This window comes from Ornithorhynchus anatinus, chromosome 20 (assembly GCF_004115215.2).
Source record: "Ornithorhynchus anatinus isolate Pmale09 chromosome 20, mOrnAna1.pri.v4, whole genome shotgun sequence".
NCBI classification, from domain to species: domain Eukaryota; kingdom Metazoa; phylum Chordata; class Mammalia; order Monotremata; family Ornithorhynchidae; genus Ornithorhynchus; species Ornithorhynchus anatinus.
Window position 1 is genome coordinate 1,325,390 of NC_041747.1, and position 24,938 is coordinate 1,350,327.

The 24,938-nt window shown below is 52.8% G+C and overlaps 1 protein-coding gene across 1 annotated transcript in view; it reads right to left on the reverse strand.

Moving 5' to 3' along the window:
* SPATA13 (spermatogenesis associated 13) overlaps nucleotides 1-24,938 on the reverse strand; it is a 47,765-nt gene that overhangs the window by 11,815 nt on the left and 11,012 nt on the right. The window contains exons 2-4 of the mRNA XM_029048185.2: nucleotides 11,367-13,082; nucleotides 7,028-7,363; nucleotides 5,438-5,582 (exon numbers count right to left, since the gene is read on the reverse strand). Of these exons, the coding sequence (XP_028904018.1) occupies nucleotides 5,438-5,582; nucleotides 7,028-7,363; nucleotides 11,367-12,926 (2,041 nt within the window). The 5' untranslated portion in view covers nucleotides 12,927-13,082. The remainder of the gene's footprint in view (nucleotides 1-5,437; nucleotides 5,583-7,027; nucleotides 7,364-11,366; nucleotides 13,083-24,938) is intronic.

Sequence of the window (24,938 nt, forward strand, 5' to 3'; positions counted from 1 at the left end):
TATCTGCAAAACGGGGATTCAATACCTGTGCTCCGTCCTTAGAATGCGATTCCCTTACAAAGACTGATTATCTTGTATCTTCCCCAGAGCTTAGTAGTGTTTGGCATATATTAAATACTTAACAAATATGAAAAGTATTTTTATTATTATTATATTATTATTATTATTATTACTCTTCCAAGAACTTAGTACTGTGCTCCGCGCACAGTAAGCACTCAGTAAATATCACTGATTGATCGATTGCTCAGAAGAACCAGACCAAATAGGATGCCCTCTGAGAAGCAGAGTCTCCCTGTGTTTCTGACATGGCAAGTGAAAGCATCCTTGGGTCAGCGCCTGGCCTCCAACATCAAGCCAGAACACTGACCCCAAGGAGGAGGGAAGACCCCACTAGCCCGACTGCCAGGGCCGCCTGGCCCCTCTTCTAGCCTTGGGGCCTCCCACCCCTCCCCCCAGATCTGGTTATATTAAGAACCTCACTTTTTGACTTTCTAAGGTACCACATCATTCACTCAGTTGTATTTACTGAACGCTTACTGTATGCAGAGCACTGTACTAAGTGCTGGGAAAGTACAATTCAGCAACAGAGAGAGATGATCCCTGCCCATACCGGGCTACATCAGCGGCCCAGGTCCCCCAGGCTGCTGGAAAGCACCCCCACCCCCCTCACCCCTGCCCCTGTAGGTTCAGAACCTTCGGAATATACAAGTGGCACTGTGGAAAAAGGGTCATTTTCCGGATAATCTTACTGACATAAAATAGAGACAGGGTGATGTGACGGAAAGAGCGTGGGTGCGGAAGTCGGCAGACCTATCGTGTGACTTCGGGCAAGTCACTTTTCTGGGTGTCCATTTCAACTTCTGCATAATGGGGATAATAATAACTACCTTTCCTTACCTCACGAGGACTTTGTGAGGTCAAAAATAAGCTAAGAATTATGAGAGCACTTTGTGAATAAAACTACTGTATAAAATTAAGATAATGACAACTGCTCTGAGAGGGGCCAGCCCCCCACCCACCATACAAGCCCCCCAGCTGCTCCTGAAGGCAACCCCGCTGCAGGCCGGGGGCTCTCAGGCTTGCGGTTTCAGGGCTTTGCCTGAACGCCCAGCGGGGGGGATTATGTCCCAGGCCGGATCCGTACAAGCAGCCAGGACCGGTTTTCCCACTGAGTTGCCTGTGGTCGACCCCTCCCAAGAGTCCGGCTCCACCTCTGCTGTCTTTGTGCCGGGAGAGGGTGGGGGGCTGGTGGTGACAGGGGGAGGTCAGGTGACAGTAATAATAATGTTGGTATTTGTTAAGCGCTTACTATGTGCAGAGCACTGTTCTAAGCGCTGGGGTAGACGCAGGGGAATCGGGTTGTCCCACATGGGGCTCACAGTCTTTATCCCCATTTGACAGATGAGGTAACTGAGGCGCAGAGAAGTTAAGTGACTCGCCCACAGTCACACAGCTGACATGTGGCAGAGCCGGGATTCGAAGCCATGACCTCTGACTCCAAAGCCCATGCTCTTTCCACTGAGCCACGGGGGGGGAAGAGGGGCCAAACAGCAAAGGGGGCAGGTCGGCCATTCCTTACGGGGCTCACTGTTTTCAGATACGGGTAGGAGCTGGGATCGGGATTGGGTCCATAGCGTCAGTGCAGGTTAGGCAGCCATTTGTCCGGTTTCAGCCCACGGTGACCTTCCGGCTTCCAGCTACACTGCTCCCTGCCTGGCTCGACAAAGCCCCCAACACTTTAATTACACTAAACGTGCTGGTTTTAGACACCCAGACTCCACTCCAGTGTTTAGTACAGTGCCTGGCACATAATAAGCTCTTAACAAATGCCACAATTATTATTCAAATACAGCGGACTTGGTAGACACATTCCCTACCTTCAAGGAGCTTACAGTCTCGAGGTCTTTCCAAAATTTGGTTTGTGTGTAAGGATGCACACTTGGGAAGACACACAAAATACTTACAAATAACACAATGCATATGGCTACCTCTGGTTGCATAGAAGATGCCAAGTGGAAGGACCATGGGACTGGGGAATCAGGAGACCCAGGTTCTAGTCCTAGCTCTGCCATTGGCCTGCTGTGTGGCCTTGGGCAAGTCACCGGACCACTCTAAGTCTCAGGTTCCTCTTCTGTAAAGTGGGGGTAGCACAGCTGCCTCTCCCTCCCGTTTAGACTGTAGTGGTGGTGAGGGCGAAGGGAGAGTGTGTTCCCTCATCAACTGTGGACAGCAACATGGGAAGATACGATCTCACACCCAGGAACTAGAAGCCGGGCCACCGGTGGAAAACCCACAGGACACGTAATCCCTGGGAGCGCTCAGGGCCCTCAAGAGATTGGCACCTTCCCAACCTCCGCGACGAAATCAAAAATGGCCACGGCGGGCCAAGCGGGACAGGCCCCATCCGGGACTTTCCTGCTGTGGTCTGGGTGTGCCTGCCACCTCCCCCGGGCTGGGGCAGGACCACCAGCTGCCTGTCCTCTCTTGCCTGGGCTCAGACAGACGGGCGGGCCCAACTCCCGGGGGCATCAAGAGTGATTCACAGTACAGAAAAATCACTTTCCAAAGGGGTCTTCCCCTCTGAACCAGACGTGGGGTGAGCGGGTGGTGGGGGGCAGGGGGAGACGCGAGGCCACAGCTATCTCTACACCAGTGATGACCCCAGGTCAGTTCCTTGGGGTGGAGTTTCAATCGATCAATCAGTCGATCGGTGGCGTGTACTGAGCTTCTACTGTGTGCAGAGCGCTGTACGGAGCACTTGGGAGAGTCCACTAGAGTTAGCAGACATAATTCCTGCCCTCAGGGAGGGCTCATTCCATCAGGAATGATGGATGAGCCTCAGGCCTAAGACTTTCCAGTTAACTTCAAGTGCTTGCCCAGTGCCACTTGCCATCTCTGGTCTCTGCCTGTTGAGTTGCAGCTGGGGCAGAAAGTGCAGCGGGCGAATGGAGGGCAGGGGGCAGAACACTGCAAAATGCATGGGCGGTCTCTGCCCTTCATACCTGGTGATACGCAGCACGGGGGACTAGAATCCAGGTCTCCTGACTCCCCGAGCAGAGCGCTTTCCCTTGCACCTAAGCGCCCCAAATATATCCTTTCTGGACAGATTAATAAATTTCCTTTTTTCACGGTCACATTCAGGAACTTCAAGGAAAGGGATTAGTGGAGACTAGTTAACAGTCACTTCCACTGATGATAAAAATAACAAAACGTCCACTTACTAAGCATTTATTAGATGCCAAACATGTGCCAATCTTTGTATGAAGCACAGGAGTTACTAGGTGATAACCAGATCAGACACTGTCCCCATCCAACATGGGGCTCACAGTCTAAACAGAAAGGAAAGCAGGGATCCTATCACCATTTTACAGACGCAGAAACTGGTCCCAGAGAAGTTAGGTAATTTTCCTAAGGTTACCCAGCCTGTCAATGGCAGAGTTGGGACTAGAACTCGGGTCTCCTCCCCAGGCCTGGGCTCTTTCCACTAGGCCATGCTAGTCTTTATTAAAAGGAAAACCAAAATGAATGGAAAATTCGAACAAGGAGCTGGGCCGTTCATGGGTCAAATAAAAGTCACAAAATTTTTTAAAAGTCTTTTCCAAAGTTTATATTGCAGAGGAGGGGGTTTTTTTCACTGAAATTTGCTGAGCTATTTGCCGTTCAAATTTACAACTGCTCCGCTTTTTTCCCTCACTCTCCTGTCTTCTTCCTCAACGCTTTCCGCACAAAATGGCATTGATCAGAAATTTCAGAACACTCAGAGTCTCGCCTATATGGGACTACAGAATGAGCCCAGGGTGATTAGCGGATGCCACTTTCCCCTCTCGACAGCATTCAGAAACTGCAGTCGTGTTCCTCTCATTCCTTTCCTTCCGGAAAGACTAAGCGGACCCAAAGCCAAACCTCTGGGGCATCCCAAAGTCAAAGACGGGGGACCCCTCCCTCAGGATGTGGAGGGTTCGGGCGTAGTGACGGACCAGAGTCCGTATAGACCCTGACGTCCCCAGGCTGACCCTGGACGGGGAATAGAAATGGACACAGACAAAGAAATGCAGTTGGTCTTACCGTGGCTCCCGAGAGTTAGGTCAGAGCCGAGGACGTCTACCATCCTCCAGGCATCCACCGACACCCCCGCCCCCGACCCCCACCCCCACTGGGAGCTGGAATCCTGCCCATTCCGTCCCACCTGAGCACACTCGAACCTCACAGACGGCTGTCTCACGACTTCCTGCTCCGGAACCGGCCGAACGATCAGACATCCTGAGGCGGGGAGGACTGCTTTACCGTCCTCTCCGAGTCCTCCGGAACCCGCCCATCTGTCCCCACAGGTCCGACATCCCTGCCCTTCCTCTTCCCTTCTCCCTCTCAGACCGCCGGCCCCGGGTGCAGCCTGATCCTCCTGTATCCTCCCCAGCGCTTAGCACAGGGATGGGCCTGGAGCAAATGTTGAGACAGTACCGCAGTGACCACCATTGTTATTCCAGAACAGAGGGCGGCCCAGCCCATGGGAGGGATGGGAAAGAGGGTGAGAGGAGTGGCCAGTGGTGGCAGGGTGGTGCCGATGGTGAAGGCCTCTCTTTCTTTCTCTCTCTCTCTCTCTCTGGGTAGGGCGGGAGCAGTATGGGAGCAAAGAAAGGACAGGGGCCCGCAGCCGCCTCAACCCAGAGCCCACCAGCCTGTCTCGCTGCCAGCTGGGGCCCCTGTCCTCCTGCCCCTCCACCCCGGGGGAAGTGGTACTGTTCAAGCATGGCACTGTTCAAACACCAAGGGTCCTCCTGGACCCAAGTCGTCACCATTTCCATTCCCACCACTCCTGCCCAGGGTTCCTGGCAGAGAGGCTGCCGAGAAGGGCAGATTTGGGGCTGGAGCGGTGGCCCCGCCCCAGCTCACACTGAAAGACGAGCAGGCAAGTGAGGTCTGGCTGCCTTGCTCCTGCTAGGCATCCCCTGCTGCCTGCTCCCACCCTCTCTACCAGCCCCTCGTCCCTGTTCTTCCCTCCACTGTGTCCCCGCTCTCCTTTCCCTGGAATCCTTTCTTCCCTTTCCCTCACCTCTTTTCTCTTCCTCTGCTCCCTCCTCATCCCCTCCTCTCGCCCCTTCTCCTTCCCCCTACCCCAGCTTCGGTCCCAGTGCATCTCCCATGCCAAATGGGGGCTCAGACTGGCAGCTAATTGGACATGCTCAGGCCATCACTTATGCCAACACACCGAGTCCCCCACCCACCTCTCCTCCCTTCCCCGATCTACCCCTTGCGAGCGTAGGGGCCGGGCAGGGAGCAGCCAGACACAGGGCGGCCAGGCAGAGGAGGTGGCGGCCCAGCTGGCCGTGTCTCGGTCGAACGGGGCCCAGTGCTGGTAGCAGCCGCCCGTGGGCTTCGAGCTGGGGAAACGAACCCGATGTCTACTGTCGTGACACCCCCAGAGGACACTAGGACTTACCATTTGCTGCTCGCATCTGCCGCCTGCGCCCGACTCGGTCCAGCCCGACGGGGGTGCTCTGGGAGTAGGCAAGCGGCCGGAACCTGGCGGAAACTGCTTTATAGGGCGGGACCTGGTGAGCGGGCACGGGGGGCCTGGCTGCTGCCTGCCAGAGAAGAAAGGCTGTGGTTAACGACAGCAGAAGCAGCAGCAGCAGCCGCCGCCGCCACCGCCAGGAAGTCACAGCCTATTCAGGCTCCGACTCTAAGAGCGGCTGACAGCCGGGAGCGTCTCGCCCCAGACCGATCACGCACGCCCCCTCCTCCCCCGAGCCCCCAACCCCAGCTCCCCTCTCCCCATCTCCACCCTCACCTCCGGCTGGAGGTGTCATCACCTCCAAATCCCCCACACTCCATCACTCGCACTTGCCCCTCAGGCCCCAGGGTTTGCCCCTGCCTAACAGCACCCCTAGTTCAGGGGTTGATCACCCCTAAACGACAGTTACCAGGCAACATTCACCAGTCCCATGTGCTTGGGCAGCAGCGTGGAGCCCCGTGGAAAAGCCAAAGGGGAGGACAGTGGCAACTGGGGAAGCTTTTGGCATTTCAGGGTGACGGGAGATGCTTCCACTTAGACGAGCTCTAGAAGCCCTGGGGTGACTAGCTCTTACTACTGCTTTTCAAGGCCAAGCGTGATGGTAATACAAACTTCAGCTGGTTTTTAATCCAATGAACGCAGCCCGTTTCCTGGCTACCCTTTCTCTCCAGGTGACAGACAGGAACCACCACAACCCAGGGCTATTTTCATCTGGCGGAATCCAAAGAGCTCCCTCTCGTACCTGACCGTTTGCTGCTCTTCGGGCGGCGGACGGACTGCGACACGCTAGGATTACCGGGGCAGAGGTTTAGCCAATTAATAAACCAGCTGCAAGACCCTGGGGGACCGCTAGAAACTCTTAATTTTATGTATATGTGTTATGTGTATATGTCTATATAAATATATATATACATACACACACATATATATACACACGTAGACACACACATACATATATATACATACAATTAGATAGTTGTCCTTTGTGGTCAGAAAAGATACCAGTGAAGGTGAAATACACCCAGCAATGTTGCGCAAACAAAAAGGCCACCCCTGGTTGTGTTGTCATATTTGTGGTTTGCAGTGCCTGTTGCCCTTTTCTCTCTAAGGGGCCTCCACTCGTTCCCTTTGGGAATTATCTGAGAATTCCCTGTCTTTCTAGCATCATCTACCCAACGCTGCCACACTTCCTCTTTCCTAACTCCGGATTGTTTTACAAAATGGGACCAGATATATCACAGCTCTTGGATCAGGGGTCATGCCGCTTCCTCGGCTTGGAACACTAGGGTGTGTTTTGCGGTCCTAGGAATGGGGGGAGGGGTAGGAGGGATTGTGGCGGGTGGACGCATCCGTCAGAACTGCGAGGAGAGAGAGCGAGGGCCAGGGAGCCGGCAGGTAGGGAGGAACCCGGGGAGGGAAAGGAGAAGCAGAGCGGGTTGGCAGCGGGGGATGGAGACATTCATTCATTCACTCATTCATTCATTCATAAGAGCGGGGGCACCCCAGTAGGCTTACCTGGGCAAGGAGAGTCTTCATTCCTTCCTCCTGGTGGCCGGTGTAGAGGCTGACCCCGCCGATGACGGAGATGGGCCTTCTTTTCCTGACACCTCTCGGGCATCCTGGCCCAGCCGGTTGTTCCGCTGCCTCTGGGTCCCCGGCATCTACACGGTCTGATTCCCCTGACTCCACAGCCACGGAATCCTCGGGGATGGAGGAACTCCTGCCGGCCGGCTGGCCAAAATCTGACAGGGGCCGGGGCCTCTTCCCCGAGCCGCCCCTTCTCCGGGCGACCCTGGGCACCTCCGTCTTCTCCGCGTCCGGGGGTTTCCTCCGCCCTTCATCAGGCACCACCTTTCCAAATGAGAGTGGGGCGTGAGCGGGTTCGAACCCGTGGGCAGGAGCAAATCGCCCCGCCCTGCCCCCACCCCACCCGCATACTCCTCTATCTGCTTTGCTACAGACCCCCTTGAAGGGCACTCCAATTAGGACAGACACCCTGGCTGGGGATTTGCACAAACTCATCTCGACCATTGGGTGGAACTGAAGCTCTTGGATTAAAGGTCCAGGCTGGCCGGGGACTCTGGGAAAAGGAGCCCCGCCGGATGGGAAAGGAGCATCATCTGGGACAAAGCCCAGGCTCTAGCCCGGGGAGGATGCCAGTCACCTGATAGTGACTTGAGAATCTGCTCTCATCATTTGGCATCTGCCCCAGCGCTTATGGCATAGTAAGAACTTGACATATATTATAGTTATTATAAGGTAGGCTTTCCTAGCCACGAGAGGGAAACAGGTCTCCCCGAAATGATAGCGGCCACAGCCTCCTCGATCCCCCTGTGAATGCTCGGCTGATGGGGGAGCCGGACCGTGTCCTCAGAGGGAGAACTTCTACAGGATCGCTGCAGGGAGATGGAGAGAGGCCCAGGGTGGTTTCCCCTTACAGCCGACTTCCTATCCGGATCTGCCAAGGTGGCCAGGGTTTGGGGACGGCCAACCAGGGTCAAGAGGGGAGATGAGCGGGAACGAGGGGTGCTGGGGGGAGGGCAGAGCTACCCCAATTGCAGAGCTGAGCGTCCGCTGTTGGCTGAACTGCACACGATCCTGGACATGGTCACAGACCTCCCCGACTCTCCTCCTTACCCTTATGTACCAGTGTGGCCATCTGACCAGTCTTTTCCCACCTCAGTCTACCAGTCAATAGTATGGATAGGTTGCCTGCTGTGTACCAAGAACCCTGCCGGCTGCGAGGGAGAGTAGAAGTAAGGTCTGTTCCTCTGACCCGGCTGCCTAACTCATCCCATTCACCCCAGAACCTGCTGAGAGGCTATGGAGCCCTACAAACATCCCAAAAGCTGCCCCCGCTCCCCGGGAGACCTGGCTGCCACGGAGATAGAGCCCGCCAGGGCACATCAGCTTTCAGTGTTACTTTCCAAGATTCCCGAGAAACCGACAAGACCACAGCATTGTGCCCGGGGAGGCCGCAGCCTTGAATCCCCAACCTCAAGGAGTGGCCAGATCACTTGTTAAGCTGTTTTGAGGATAAACGTCTTTTTCCTTTCGCGGGGAAAGGAAGGATACCGGCTGCAGCGATGGCACCAGAGCGCCCGGCCCTTTGAGCTCTGACTCAGAGATGTGGGCTCAGGGGCACCTGCTCTCAGCTGGGTCCCTCCCTGGTAGCTGCTGTAATTTAGTCACCTGGGCCTCCGGGGCTCCGAAACGGGTTCCCAAGCCCTCCTGCCTACATAAAATGGAGGCCAAAGTGTTTGGGGGATTTGAACCAGCCAGGCAATTGGCTCAGGGAGACCCCCACCTGCCCCAGACCTCCACTGAATCCTCCTTCTGGCCCTGGTGTGATAAAAGCGGGCCCAAAATTCCCTCACTCAGGGAGGACTCAGCTCCTCCACTTGGAGGCAGAAGGACAAACCAGAACTTAAAGTTGCTATTAATTAGCTTGGCTGGTGGACTCCAGCGGTTCCTCTCCAGTTAACTTCCAATCTCCTTCCTTTGCAAAGCTCCACGACTCCCAATCCCAGGCCACGAGCCAGGCTGGGGCCAGCGAGTTGTCTGTAACCAGGCTCTGATGGGCCCGGAATGAGCTGACATGGATTTGCCCTGGGCTACGTCCTTTGGGAAAGACAAGCTTCCAAAAGTCCAGGAGAAGGACAGGGAGATGCCCTGCCTGTCATCCTCCAGGCCCAGAGGACTGACCACACTGACCAGAGCGTCCGCTGGGACCTCGCCTCCGAACAAGGGGCCCACATTCACAGAGGCTCCTGGAATTGCCCTGCTTGAAAACATGTTTTTCAAGATCCGGGAACATGTTGACATTGTGATGCTGCAGTTCAAAACTAGCCTCAGATGTTCCACAGCGAAAGGTTCCCTCTAACTCAATAAGAATTAGTGGATGGTTTGGGAGCAGTGTGGGGGACAGTTTTTTGAAAAGCTGAGTGGAAGATCTCCAGTCAAGGAATCGTCGCGCAAAACTTTCCAATTCAAGAGTCAACAGTAAACTCTCTCACCGTATTCTCCGGCTCTGGGCCATTTTCCCAGGTTACTGCTTTCTCCCCAGCCACTCCTGGTTGCCAACTTAAAATGAGATTGAAACCTAAGTGCGCAAGAGAAACTCTTTGGGGAGAACCACCAAGGGTTTTTTCTCCCCAATCAAGCCTATGACGACGTGATTAAACACGGAGGAAAGGTTCATTTTTTGAGCAAGGCCATCATGGCTGAGTCAAAAGAGCCCAGGGCTGGGGGTCAGGAGACCTGGGCTCTGGGCCCAACTGTGCCAAACTTGGCGATCCTAGTGAAGGGCCAGAGGCCCAGGCCACGGGTGGGCCCGGCCTCCGGTCAGGCTCCCAATTGCCAGAATCCCGGTGGGAATATTCGTCACGAAGCCTGCTGTGGGGCCGGGCTCTGCTGTGTGACTTTTGGCCAGTAACAAATTCTCTGGGCCCCAGTTTCCTCCTCTGTAAAGTAGGAATAAGTTAGATTGTGAGTCCCATGTGGAACAGGGGCTGTGCCTAATCGTCTCGGTGCCACTTGTCAGCTGTGTGACTGTGGGCGAGTCACTTAACTTCTCTGTGCCTCAATTACCCCCTCTGTAAAATGGGGATTAAGAGTGTGAGCCTCATGTGGGACAATCTGATGACCCTGTATCTCCCCCGGCGCTGAGAACAGTGCTCTGCACATCATAAGCGCTTAACAAATACCAACATTATTATTATCTGTTGTAGGGTTTAGCACCACGCCTAGCACATAGCATGCTGTAGACTAAGCTTCCTCTAGGCTGTAAAGTCTAGGAACTGTAAACTCCCTCTAGATTGTGAGCAGGGAATGGGTCTGTTATATTGCGCTCTCCCGAGCGCTTAGTACAGTGCTTGGCAGGCAGTAAGCGCTCAATAAATACAACTGATTCATTGATTTATGAACGGGATCGGCAGAATTATTATTATTAGTAGTAGTATTATTAGTGGACTTTGCCACTAGAGGGCAGGAAAAGAGCATTAACAGAGCTCCCGAATTCCAGAACGGGTCTTCTTGGAGCAGGTCACTGAGTGGGACAGTATTCCCGGAGACCATCACTTTGTCCCTCAAATCCCTTGGATCTCGGCCCGGCCAGAGGCAGGCAGACTCAGGAAGACTCACGCTGCCAAGGATGCTGGAGCTCAGAGCCCCAGTAAGATGGACCGAGTCCTGGGAGGGTGGGCAACGGAAGCTGAATCCTGAGGTAGCCCCTCGTCTACCATTGCTGGCCCGGGATCGGGCCTCCTCTGCCCCACCCCTCATCAGCCAATCCAGGTGGAGCCGGCTGGCTGCGAAGGAGGCAGGGACGGGGATGGCCACGGGCACCACGGTCACGGAGGCACCGGGTACCGGACAGGCGGGCGGTGGAAAACTTGGGGAAAAAAATGGCCACCCCATTCCTGCGGCTCGGAAGCGCAAATCCTCCCTCATCTGTCCCTGCCCACGTCCACGGGAGGAGGCACGCTCGACTGATGGGACCAGCTGGGGCGGATGGCTTCTCCCAACCGGATTAGCAGTGTGGCCTAATCGATAGAGCATGGGCCTGGGAGTCATAAGGACCTGGGTTCTAATCCAGACTCTGCCACTTGTCTGCTGTGTGATCTTGGGTAAGTCGCTGCACTTCTCTGTGCCTCCATTACCTCATCTGGAAAATGGGGATTAAGACTGCGAGCTCTCTGTGGGACCTGGACTGTGTCCAACTTCATCCCCCAACGCTTAGAAACAAAAAACAGAATTGTGCACTCTGGGGCCCAGAGGAGATTTGCTCTCCACCTGTTGAGCAAAGACAGGGGAGGGGAAGTCATCCAAGCTCAGCCCAGCGCCGCCCACTTACCTCGGGCTCCTCAGGGCCAGGGGCCAGGTTCAGGCTGAGCTGGGAGTGGCTGCTGATGCCGCTGTCCTCGTTGCCATCATCGTGGGCCCCAGGAGGCTCAGATGCCCGGAAGGACCCCGGGCTCCTTCCCGGCCCCGGGGCTGTTGCCTCCGCCCGTCCGTCGCTGTCCATCGAGCTGAGCGATAGTGAGCTGAGGTTGTCCGGACACCGGAAACGGGTCCCACCCCGGGCTGGGGAGGCGCCGGGGCTCTGGGGGCTCTGAGGCTTTGGAGGGGCGGGGCCGGGCGGGCTTGCCGGCCCCTCGGACTGGGAAGCAGGCCTGCCGGGGAATTTTCCACTACCCGGATCTTGGCCCATTGCTTCTGGGGACAAGATGGCGACACACAGAGCAGCACCCCCCGAGGCCTTGGGCTCTTTGGGCCCTGGAGGGAACATGCCATTTCTGCCCCGTGTCTCTGGGCCACCGGGGATGGCCGAACCTGGAGATCCTAGTGAAGGGCCGGAGGCCCAGGCTACGGGTGGGCCCCGCCTCCGGTCAGGCTCCCAATTGCCAGAAGCCCGGCGGGAATAATCGTCATGAAGCCTGCTGTTGGACCGGGCTCTCGGGGGGCCGCCCCCTGGAGCTGGGGCCGAGTCCTCAGGATCCTCCCGCTTTCGGGCGGTGTCAGCCACGTTGCCAACCAGCCTCAAGACCCCAAGGGGACTCCTCCAGCGGCTGGACGGCCTCTCATGGTCCTCATGGGATTGGCCAGGCCCGGCCAATGCCGAACTCACCGTCACAGCCGGGGACGGCTGATCGTCGGCCACCTTGAGCTCCGCCAGGCTGGACGCGGACTTCCGCCTGAAGGAGCTCTTCTTCAGGAAGTGGAGATTGTCAGTGCTCTTGCTCCTCCTGCGGACGCCACAGTGGCCGGCAGGGTCCCGCCCGAGGTCATCGCCACTCTGGGGGTCACGGGAGGCAGGGGTCAGGGACCCCGGGCCATGCGGGCGGCGGGGGTCGATGTCCAGCAGGGAGATGCGGCCCACGCCGTACGCTCGCCGGATGCTGCGGGAGCGGTGCGTGCTCCTCAGAAAGGTGTCATCGCCGACGTCACTGTCGTCGCTGGCATCGGGGTCCGAGCGGTCTGACGTCAGCCTGTCCACAGGCCGGGGCCAGTCGCTCCAGGGGCCCGCGCAGGAGTGGCGCTCGGCGTGCCCCCCGGAGGAGGCGCCGTCCCCCGGACCGGCCCGCCCCTGGGTCCCTGGCACCAGTGAGCACCTCAGCTTCTTCAGCGCGGCACCCCCTTTCCGGAAAGAGGCCAGGGCGCTCCAGGCAGAGGAGCTGCCCTCCAGGACTAAGGAGTGGGGCCGCTCCAAGGTGGGGGTGGTCCGCTTCCGGGTCACCGCAGACAAGAAGCGCAAGAGCTTGGAGGGGCTGAGTCGAATGTCCCGGACCCCCTGCTCCTTGTCACCGTCGGCCACAGGACCACTCACCGGACCGGCCGCTCTCGCCTCCGGCGACTCCATGACTACGCAGGTGAGCAGCGGCCCCTGCTCTCGGCCACTGGGCACCGGCGCCATGGTCTCGATGCCAGGGGCATGCGGGGGAGGAGGGTTGGCGGCTCAGCTCCGCCCTACCCTCCCGGAATGGAGGCTCCGACCCGCCCGCACCACGGCCCACCACTCACGTCTCCCGGCTGCATTCGGCCCTCGGGGTGAAGGGGCTTGCCATGCCACCTGCAACAGACCAAAAAGCCAACGATCAGTCAGGAATCTCCACAGAAACGCCCTCAAAGGTTTGGCAGCTCCACCAGGCTGACCAAAGCGGCGCTCCTCCTGTGCTGAAGGCTCAAGGCTCAGCCGGCTTGGGCTCGGTGTCTCGCTGCCTCTCCCTGGCCTCGGGAGTGGGCAGTCCTCCCCGCTCACCTTCTCCCTGGAATTCCCTTGCCCTTAATAAAAACAGTGGAGGTATTTCCTAGCCACTTACTCTGTGCTAAGCACTGAGGAAGACACAAGGTAATCAGATCAGACCCAGCCCTTGTCCCAGAGGAAGTCTGCCGTCTAAGGGGGAAGGAGAATAGGTATTTTATGTCCATTTTACAGATGAGGAAACTAACAGATTAAGTGACTTGCCCAAGCTCACAGAGCCGGTCAATCTCAGAACGGGGATTAAAACCCAGGTCTCCCAACTGCTGTCTCGTGCTCTTTCAACTAGGTCCTGCTGTCTCTCCGACCTACAAGTCCTCCGGCTCTCCCCATTTTCAAATCCCTCCTGAAATCTCACCTCCTCCAGGAAGCCTTCCTGATTCAGTCACAACGCCCGAGGGGCAGCAGCCCAACAACCACCCTTAGCACTTAGGCACTTTATTCCTATCATCAACGCTTTGGTGCATATGACTATTTTATCTGTTCATATATTTACTAGGACATTCCACGATCGATTCAGCTATTTCACCCCGATATATTCTTCCTACAGTCTACTCTATTCCTCTTCTTTCTGCTTTCGCTATTAGCAAATATTTTTTGAATTGGATCGGTTAGATTTTGCTTCTGATGTACTTCCCGGACCGCTCGGAACGGGCACTCGTGGGCGTTCGGAAAATACCACAGGCTTGTCCCGTGTCGTCCAAGGCGCCACGAAGAAGCAGCTTAGACCAGGCTCTCCCCCCTACCTCCCACCCAGCCCCATCCCCTCCTGCAAGCCCCAGCCTCTCCGAGCTCCCTCCCTAGGCCCAGTCCCAGCCCTAGCTTGTGAACGGAGAGAGCGAGAGAGAGAAAGAGACAGAGAGAAAGAGAGTGTGTGTGTGTGTGTGTGTGTGTGTGTTTTGGAGGGCTGGGGGTGGGGGAATGGATATGAGGAAGAAGTCTACAAATTCCACTTAGAAATAGGCACTCGCCTTCTACGTGGAGTAAACTCAGAAGAATTTAGTTGTCCAAACACAGGATGTGGTGGCTCCAGGCACCCCACCCGCTTTCCCCACCGCCCAGACAGACTGGTAAACAGATGTGGACTGGACTTGGAAGGGTCTGTGGGCCGGGAGGGCATCAAGGGCCTGGGCACCCGCTACCTCCTAGACTGTAAGTTCACTGTGGGCAGGGAGCGTGTCTATCAACTTTGCTTTACTGTACTCTCCCCAAGCCCTTAGCACAGTGCTCTGCACATCCTAAGTGTCCAATAAATACGACTGATGTATTGATACCTCCCCAGGGTCGAGCCGTCCACCCAGGAGCCGGTCTCCGAGCCGATGGAACCGCCCCCTCACGGCCGGCCACCAGCCTGCCCTGCTCCATCTGCACATCCACAGGTAGACGGTCAAGACGACGATCGTCCAGATTTACGGCCCGCGTCCCCCATCCTGCTGGCAAACGGCTCCCCGCCCTCCAGGCGTGGCTTCTACTTGTGGTTCTAGACTGGAAGTTTGCCGAAAGCGCCTTGTGGGCAGGGCACATTTCTACCAACTCTGTATCCTTTCAAAAGCTTAGTACAGTACTCTGCACAAATTAAGTGCCCAAAAAACACCACTGATTGATTGAATGATTCTGTAATTTATTTATTTGTATTTATATTAATGTTTGTCTCCCCCTCTAGACTGAGAGTTCATTATGGGCAGGGAATGTGTCTGTTTATTATATCGTACTCTCCCAAACACTTAGTACAGGGCTTTGCGCACAGTAAACGCTTAATAAATACAACCGAATGAATGACTGAATGAATCCCTGCCCGGTGGCAGAAAGCTCTCGCCCTGGGAGACACTGCTCCCTGACCCCTTCTCCCCGACCCCAGAACAGACTCGCGAGCCCCAGCCTGTTGGAGCCGGCCAGATTGGATTCTGTGGTCTGGTTCACCCTTCATTAATAAATGATAATAACTGCGGCAACCGTTACACATTTACTAGGTGCCCAGAAAATCACTGTGCTCCGTGCTGGCATAGCTACAGGATAATCACATCAGACACGATTTCTGTCACACCCGGGATCTCACACTCTCAGGAAGAGGGGAAACTGGTATCGAGTCCCCATTTTACGGATGACACAACAAAGAGACTAAGCGACTTACCCAGGGTCACACAGCAGAGAGGGGCAACACCAGAATTAGAACCCAGGTCCTCTGATTCCCAGATTCAGGCCACTTGCACTAAGCCATGCTGTTCCCCTTCAGTGCTCAGATACCTCTGAGCTTCTTAAGTTGGAGACAGAGCCAGGGACTCATCCCCTTTCATTTAGCAGCTCGGACATAAGGTCTCTTCACAAGTCATGGTTTTAAACAACTGGTCAACAAAACATTTGGAAAATCCCTCCGGCTGAGGACCAGATGTTTACAGAAAGACTGGTGGCCTGCTCTTCGGTTTACCCTAAGCAGCCTGCTCCTAGAGAGCTCCCGAGGGCGGAGCTGAAGTCCCAGAGATGGGGAAAGGCTTTTCCTGGAACTGCGGGGCCACCCGACAGTCTGCAGGGTGGAAGAACAACCTTGACCCCCCATCGACCAAGGCGGGGACGTTGCCTTAGTCCAGGGTTGCTCAGTAGAAGATCCATCAGGGAAACTGTCGGGATGGAATTCCCAGAAGGAAATCCAGAGTGGACTGTGGCGAGCCTCCAGGCTGCTGCTGACTGTCCTACTGTTTCTGGGGTTTATCCAGGCTTGAACTGGGGATTCTTTGAAAATGAGTCTCGACGCTCCCAAGAAGCACTTGTTTAAGATGGGATGTGAACTCCAAAACCGAAGAAAAGGTTTAGGGAAGCAGTGTGGCCGGTGGATGGAGTCGGGGGACCTGGGTTCTAGTCCCAGCCCTGCCACTTGCCTGCTGTGTGGCCTTGGGCAAGCGTCTTAACCTCTCTGAGCCTCAGTTCTCTCACCTGTAAAATGGGGAAAATTGATTAATCGATCGTATTTACTGAGTGCTTACTGCGTGCAGAGCACTGTGCTAAATTCTTAAGAAAGTACAGTAAAACAGAGTTTGCAGAGTCACGTTCCCTGCCCATGGTGGATAATCTTAAAACCCTGCTCTCCCTCCCTCTTAGAAGTGAGCCCCTTAGCACAGAGATTACATCTGATCTGATGTTCTCGTCCCTACCCCCGTGCTTAGCAGCGTGCCTAGACCCAAAATAAGCGCTGAATCAGTGCTATCATTATTCACCCTTACGTGGCCAGTAGGGCCAGCACAAGTCGATAGGGTAGTGATAGTCTTACCTGAACCTCAGGCACGCAGATAGCCATGAGATCCTGGAGGAACAAAGGAAGCTTTGGCTACTGGGTCAATAGCTTTTCTTCACTGGCCAACTGGTACCTTGTAAGCATTAATAATAGAGCTTGCAAGGACGATCTACTCATCGCTGAGGAATTTTAGTATCCAAGGGCACAAAGATCAACCCAGTGGTCTCTGACCCCTGAGACTGCCTAATAATGATACGATATTAATATAAAGGGGGTGGGGAAGACCTTACACTACCCTGTGGAAGTAAGAGACGGCTCACCATTGATCGATCTGTATCGGAAGTCACCATCTTGATGACTTGATCATGGGCACGTGCGTGCGCATGTGTGTGTTCACTGAGGAGTGGTGGTGGATATCAGTTTACAGGTGACTCTGTATTGCTGAACTAAATATGATCATCTATGATCATTTTATAAATCCTGTAGTCTTCCTTTCAAAATCAGTTTTTCAAATTCATACTTAAATCTAGTTAAGAAGCATAACTTGTTGGATCCAGTTTTCCACGCCCTGACGCTGTTGGCATTTGCTCTCAGAAGCCCTAAGCTTCTCTAAATCACGGGCTTTCCCACAGGCGGAAGCGGGGATGGACACTTGAATAGGAGGAGGCATTTCTGGGGACCCGTCTCCCACTCTGATGAGACCGGGCTCCTGCTTTCATCTTAGGTGATGAGTTGGAGACACAACGGATGGCAAGAGGGAAAAACAGGAGGAGGATGAGGAGGAGGAGAAGAAGGGACAGAGAGGATGTTGTCAAACTTCCTCTCTCTGGTTCTGTCTTTCCTCCTCCCTCCCTCTTTCTCTCTTGCCCTCTCACCCTCCCTTTCCTCTTTCACATGCTCCATCACTCAAACTCAGTTGCACCTATTGAACGGAAACAGTGAGTGTCTGCAAGTCTCCTCTTTCAACTGGGAGCTCTTGGGGCTGTGTCTTCTACTTTGGCTGTATATTCCCATAAGCTCTTGTGCAGCGCTTCTGCACGCGGTAGATGCACACAAATATGGATGAGCAGGAGGAGGAAGAGGTGGAGGAGGATGAGGTGGAGGAGGAGGAGGAGGAGGAGGAGGCAGAGAAAGAGGAGGATGGTAGGACTGCAACCAGTTAATCAACATGTAAATTCAAACTAATACCAACGGCTCATTTAGCCCTCTCCTTGATTTGAAAATTAGACTTCATATGCAATAAAATTCAAAATGATGATGAAAATCAAGTAGAAATAAATATAATGTGAAAGGGTCTTTCTCAAGTCCAACAGCTTGTAAATAGTGGAGGGAATTCTTTGGAAATGAATATCAGCAATATTAAAAAGGGCCTTTTGTTTAAGAATTTAAATTCCACGAACAAAAAGAGGTCTGTGTGCCTATGTGACCAGGGAAGAGAAAGATTACTGAACACATAATGCAGGTGCCTGCAGATTTTATATTGATTCTTCCAGTGACTCAAAATGAAAGATCTGTTGGAAGGGGAATAGATGAACTCTTTACAGTAGTGCCCAAATCAGAAACATGCAAGTGTCCATCTTAGGTAACTATTACAAATATAGAAACCATTTGGAACTTAGATCTGAGTAAATGGGGACCCTGAATAAAACCCAGTCAGTGCTATTAATTAGGCATCTATAAGTGCTTAATACAGTGCTCTGCACACAATAACTACTCAATGAATACTCTAGATTGATTGGCCCGCTAAGCACAATAATAACAATAATAATAAAAACAGCGTTTGTGAAGCACTAAGTGTCAAGCACTGTACTACGTTCTGAGGTAGACACAAGGTAATCAGGTTAACCAGTCAATCAGTGGTATTTATTGAACGTTTATTGTGTGCCGAGCTCTGCACTAAGTGTCTGAGAGAGTACAATACAACAGAGTTGGTAGACAAGTTCCCTGTCCTCAAGGAGTTTACAGTCTGGAAGGGGAGACAGTGAAATAAATTACTTCACCTGGAGCTTACAGTCTAAGGGAGCACTGTCCTGGGTAGAAGAGGGCAGAACTCTGTTCTGAGCGCTCAGGAGTGTTCAAAAGGGAAAAAGGCACGATCTAATCCCATCTTCGGGGGTTTGCAATCTAATGGGGGAAGACAGGCAAAGAAATTATTTACCAATAGCGGGAGTGGAGGGAAGAACAGAGAAACCACTGGGACCAGGCAGGGTACAGAAAGAGGAGAGAGAAATCGAATAATTCGGTGGGAGGCATGTGTATCGGCAGGAGAGGAGGTAGCACTGGTATCCAGTGAGTGCCCCTTGCTTACAGCGCACCCTTCTAAGCGCTGGGGAAAGTTCAACAGAAAGACAAGACACGTTCCCTACCCACAAAGAATTTCCACTCTCCCAGAGGAGGGGGACTTTTAATGAAACCATTAGGGTTCCAGAGAGCAGCCCCACGGGCCACTCGCTCCGGGTTTCCCTCCAGATCTCACTCATTCCACAGTAGGCTAATGAAATGTCAAATTCACTGTCCTTTGCCGAATCGGTCAAAAGACTGCCGCGGTTAAAAGCGGTCTTGTGGAGTTCTAGATTTGCCAGGGAAGCCTCTTTCCATAGCAAGGGGGCAAGGTTAAGGGCAGGGTGAACGCCAGAATACCCACAGGGAGCCTGGGGAATGGACCTTGCTCATTGTACATTCTCCTGCAGAACACAGCTTCCTCTCATTGGACTGCTTCCCAGCCCCTTAGGCTTCTTGACAGCTGCAAACATCTGGATCACTTGCTGCCTCTTCTGCTCGGCATAATGAAAACCCCGTCACTGAGGGTGAATTAACGAGAGATTTGGACCCGCAAAGCTTGGCAGGGAGGGTAGGAGAGAGTTAGAGAGGGAAACAGGGAGAGAGAGAGAGAGGGGAGGAGAGAGAAGGAATAGGGAGAGAGGAAGAGAGAGCTATTTTGCACCTGACTTCCTCTAACCTCCATAGCGGCAGGGAAGGGGGGGGGATTCATGCTTTCTATCTGTGGATTCTGGGATGTATGCTGGGGTCACCTCTCCTCAGAGCCCATCCAGGGGCAGGACCAGGACTCCAGCACCCTCTCTGCCAAGGCAACCTAAAGCCAGTTTTTCCTTCTCAGGGCCCGGTTAAAGGTGGCAAAAGGGGCTGCACTCTCCTCAAAGCCAGGAGTGACAGCATCTAACTCGTATTGTATTGTATTGTATTGTATTGCCATTGTTCTTGTCTGTCCGTCTCCCCCGATTAGACTGTAAGCCCATCAAACGGCAGGGACTGTCTCTATCTGTTGCTGACTTGTTCATTCCAAGCGCTTAGTACAGTGCTCTGCACATAGTAAGCGTTCAATAAATACTATTGAATGAATGAATGAATATTCTCCCAAGTGTCTAGTCCAGTGTTCTGCACACAGCAGATGCTCAATCAAAACTCTTGATTGATTAGGCATGGCAGGATCCAATTTTTGACCCCAAGATAAAACCTTGAGGGAGGGGAGGAACACTCAAGGCCAGGGGTAGATGTGAGATAGTCAGATCTGATGTATCCCTATCACTCATAGCTCTCCAATTTACAGCTGAAGAAACCGAGGCTTAGAGAAGTTCGCTCAGGATCGCACAGCAGACCAGAAGCAGGGCTGGGATCGGCAAGTGGGTCTCCTGTTTCTTGGTCCCACCCACTTTCCCCCTTCAGGCTCTTGAGCTCAAACAGCGATAGTATTGAATTCTCCTAAAATTAAACATGTGAAAGATTTAGTTCCACCAAGAAGCAAAGAGAATTCTGGGCGTTCCTTTCACCCTCCCAAGGGCAACATGGGGCTGGTCTCACGAAGACACTGCCGACAGGCCAGTCTGAGGTGTCTGAGTCGTTCCCATCCCTCTGAATGCAGGAATGCCACGGCTTTGGGAACCCCGGGGACTGCTAAGACCCGGGACTTGGGAAGAAACTGGAGGTTTCCGGGCAGAGAGATGCAACCTCCCATCTGATGCTCGTGCCGGTCCAAGAAGAGCCTCTTTGTTGCCAACGTCCCACTCTGTTTACGCAAACTCTCACCCAAAGGCCGGCCTACGCCTGCTGCCCTCCCGCTGGGTACCCTTGGGTTCCACTTCCTCTAGGAGAGACAGAGAGTGCACAGGCAGACTGTGGGACCGGGTCTGCACCAGAAGGCAGCGCTACTCCAACTCCAATTCCCCAGCACCTGCTGAACTCGCTCTTCCCTCCCCCGTGTCGGGCTCCTTGGCCTGCAGGCTTCACTGAGTGCTCACACCCACAGGATACTTCACTAGGCAAGAGGACTGCCTTCTAGGAATTGCTCTGCTTCAACAGAAAGCACCCCTTCCCAGTTCTTCTGGGAGCACAAGCCTCGTACCCTCTCTGGCTACCGTGCCTTGCTGAGCACCTTGGGGATGGGCAGCGGAGTCCATCGGAAACCCCTCCACAAGCTGATAAAACGAGGGGTTTATTGTCTGACTGGAGGACTCTGGATTTGGACAGGCCCATCACGGGTCAGAGCTCAGGACCGACCCAGGCCTGCTGTTTGCCTTGGACCGAGGATACTGTCTCCCCCGATTAGACTGTAAGCCCGTCACTGGGCAGGGATTGTCTCTATCTGTTGCCAAATTGTACATTCCGAGCGCTTAGTACAGTGCTTTGCACATAGTAAGTGCTCAATAAATACTATTGAATGAATGAATGACTGTTTTCAGCCTACAGCCAAATAGCCCACAGTCACTTTTACTCTCGGAGTATATGGAGTTTCCTCCTTTCTGAATTTCTCAGAATCCCAGGACTCAGTCCCTTGACACAGCCTATCTCTGCTAGGTTGGCTGCTCCTTGAAGGCAGGGAACACATGTTTATTAATTTTACCGTACTCATCCTAGGGCTTAGCTCAGTGTTCTGCACCCAGTAGAGGCTCAATAAATACTACTGATCGATGGATTAGCAGCTAGGCACAAAAAGTCTCCAATCTAGCCTTCAAAGGACTCTCTCAGCTTCCACGGTCAAATAAATCAGCTTTACCCTTTCCCCAGTTGCATGTTGGACACGCTGCCCTTTAAGGGAGCTGAAAAGTGAAGTCACGCTAGCTCCCTGCTAACTATTCTGATTCTTGGCACGGGTAGAACTGTAAGGATTTCTTCTCTAAGCCCCTAGCAACTTTCCAAACCATCGAAAAGACAATACCCTGAAAGAATTTTACACGGACACAGACATACACAGGCACACACACCCCTTTCAGAGTATTCTAACTGTTTCCAAGGGATCAAACTGAAGTTGGGGTGATTTTACTCTAATTGCAGTTAGTGGGGAAACTCAAAGCATGAGACTATCAAAGTGCTGACCTTTGTCCCACACCAGGGCACAAAAAAACACCTGTGTGATTTCTAAGTGCCTGCCAGTTGCCCGGCACTAAGTTAATATATAACACAACAGCTACACATCGGTGAACAGAAATTAACAAGTTCAACGTAGACCCCGAAAAACCAAAATGGCAGAAGAAACTAGAGCCATTTGTCGGGGCTGTTGCGCTCACGTCTTCTGTGTTGCCAAGTGAGTCTCCGTTCCTCACACTTGCACCAGAATGAGGGTATAATGCATAGCTCTTTTCAGTGCTTAGCACGCTACAAAACACTCAGTCAATGCTATTACCGATTATTACTGATTGGTCGATACACTCATCCCTCCTGGAACTTAGACACTTATTTCTACCCATCCGCAGCATTCTACCATCCTAAGCATTAAGTTCAGATGCTTATTCAATTATATGCTATTATTCTGCTTACTCCACTTGTAAATAATAACAATAATAATGATAATAATTACTGTATTTGTCAAGTACTTACTATGTACCAAGCACTGGTCTAAGCCCTAGGGTAGATACAAGTTAATCAGGTCAGGACCAGTCTCGGTCCCATATGGGGCTCACAGTCTATGTAGGAGGGAGAACCGGTACTGAATCCCCATTTTACAGTTGAGGAAACCGAGGCCACAGAGAAGTTTACTGACTTGTCCAAGATCCTTCAGTAGGCAAATGGCAGAGCCGGAATTAGAGCCTAGATCCTCTGATTCCCAGGCCCATACTCTTTTCACTAGGCCATGCTGCTTCCCATAATACATAAATACTTTTATGTCTTCCTTGTTTGAACATAAACTCCTTGTGGGCAGGGAATATGTAACTTCTGTATTCTGTACTTCTTAAATGCTTAGCACAATGTTATGCAGAGCATCAGGGGATGCTCAGTGGATGCTACGACTATTATTGCTACAACCCGGAAGTTGACTTTTCCCAAAACCCCACATTAAGGAACATTCCCACTGTAGCACCCTCCATGTCCGATGCCACGAGCAAAGCCACTTCTCGTGACTTCACAGAACAGTGTATCCACGCAGACGCATACTATGGGAAGGACATTCCCTAATGCTGATGGTACATCCCCGCCATCCCTGAAGGGAAATCACACATTCTGGCAGAGCCGCGGGCACCGAGCCCAGCTATGAAGAGAGACTTGGACAACAGGGAGAATGGAGATCACAATGATTTCACTCCACTGAACAGTTCTCTAAAACTGTCCTTTAGGTACAACAGCCAATTAATCAGTGATATTTATTGACTGTTTACTGTGTGTAAAGCACTGTATTAAGTTCCTGGGAACGGACAACAGAGTTGGTAGACAAGTTCCTGCCCACAACGAGCTTGCAGTATAGAAACAAACTTTCCTTCTCCATTAAATACAAATTCCCACAAAAAAATCCAAAGCAAGTGGGCTCTTGCAGTCAAAGAATCTATTACTGGTTACAGATGCTTTCCAACAGAGCTGGTTACCACCAGGCGCCCGCACAATTATCTACAAACGAGCCCTGGTTTCTCTCATTCCTCCAATTCCAGTACATTGATGAGGACTTGCAGCACAATGAGGGAATTCTTCATAGACACCAAATGTTTACAGCCTAAATCTACAACTGGATGACCTGCTAGAAAAACTTTCAAAAACAACAACTTCAGACTTTGAAATGAAGAAATGCCCAGGGACAGAGCCTTTCTTTTATTCCAATTTTGTTTGTTAATATATTTCCCCTGTTAGAGTGGAAGCTCACTGTGGCCAGGGATCACGTCCTCTGTTTTTTGTGTACTTCCTACTTGGTGGTTATAAGTAAGAGCTGCGACTACTCCTCTCTCAGCAATTTGGTGTTAAGGTGAAAACGGTGCATTGATATCAGTTCTGATTGGTTCAGATAATTTAATGGCAGACAGAAAAGATCAGGACAAGGAACCAGAGAGGAAAATGGTGGCAAGAGTTAAGAATGGGCCACAGAGGGCATGGTCTGGTTGAAAGAATGAGGCCAGGGCCTCAGAAGATCTGAGTTCTAATCCCAGATCTGCCCTTGGCTTGCTGTATGACCTTAGGTATGTCACAACCTCTCGGGGCCTCAGTTTTCTGTAAAATGGGGATAAGACACGATCTCCCTCCCTCTTAAAATGTGAATCCTGGATGGAAAGGGACTGGGCCGATCATCTTGTATCTAGTCCACCACTTAACTCAGTGCTTGGCCCAGAGTGGTGTCATACCATTACCATCACTAGTGTTATTATTATTATTATTCAGAAAGAGGAAGTATGGTGAGTGTCCAATCTGATGTGGCCAACCTGCCTGGATCCATCAGGCCCAAGGCAAAACAGCATAACACATCTTTCCTCCTTTTTCTCTGTTTCCTCCTCTTCTTTCCTCTCCTCCTTCATCCTGGGCCAGAGCCAGGATGACACAAAGAGGACAGCCACCCAGGGGCAAAGCTTAGGGGGGAGGTAGGAGGTCATGAGCCCAAGATGACCTGAGTAGGAATAACTGGAGAGACTCCCCGGGAGCGTTTGAAGAAGTGGTCCCTGAAGCGGCACGAGCTGGACTCCCAGCAGCCTCACTCACCTCAGCCCTCTGAACAGACCCGAGAGATGCCAATTACAGCTGGAAAGGCCCAAAATGGCAGCTTTCTGACCTGCTGGCTCTTGGAGATCTGTCCCCACCCAGACCTCTCCACTAAAACCATGATCTCGTTCCCACTACCACCATCACAGTGACACGTTAGCTCCCTTGAGCTAGGTACTAACCAGTGAGCCTCCCAATACCTCTCCTTGAGGAGAAATTATATTCAAAACATTTAAAAACCTGGGTGTTTTCTATCTGGGGTAGTCAGAGTCCCTGTTCACTCAGTATACATGGACCCTCACTCAGGAAACTTCTCTCAACCAGCCTCCCACCCGAGACAGATTGATTTGGAATGGTCAGAGCTTACCAAATCACATGTGTCTGTGTGCACATGCGTGGTTGTAACTGTTTGTGCATGTGGGCAGGGGTGACCTAAGCCAGCCGGTGTACTTAAATGTCCTTGGATTCATTTCATCCAATTAATCAAGCAAAATAGAGTTCCTGGGAAAGGAACATATTTATGAGATCTGAAG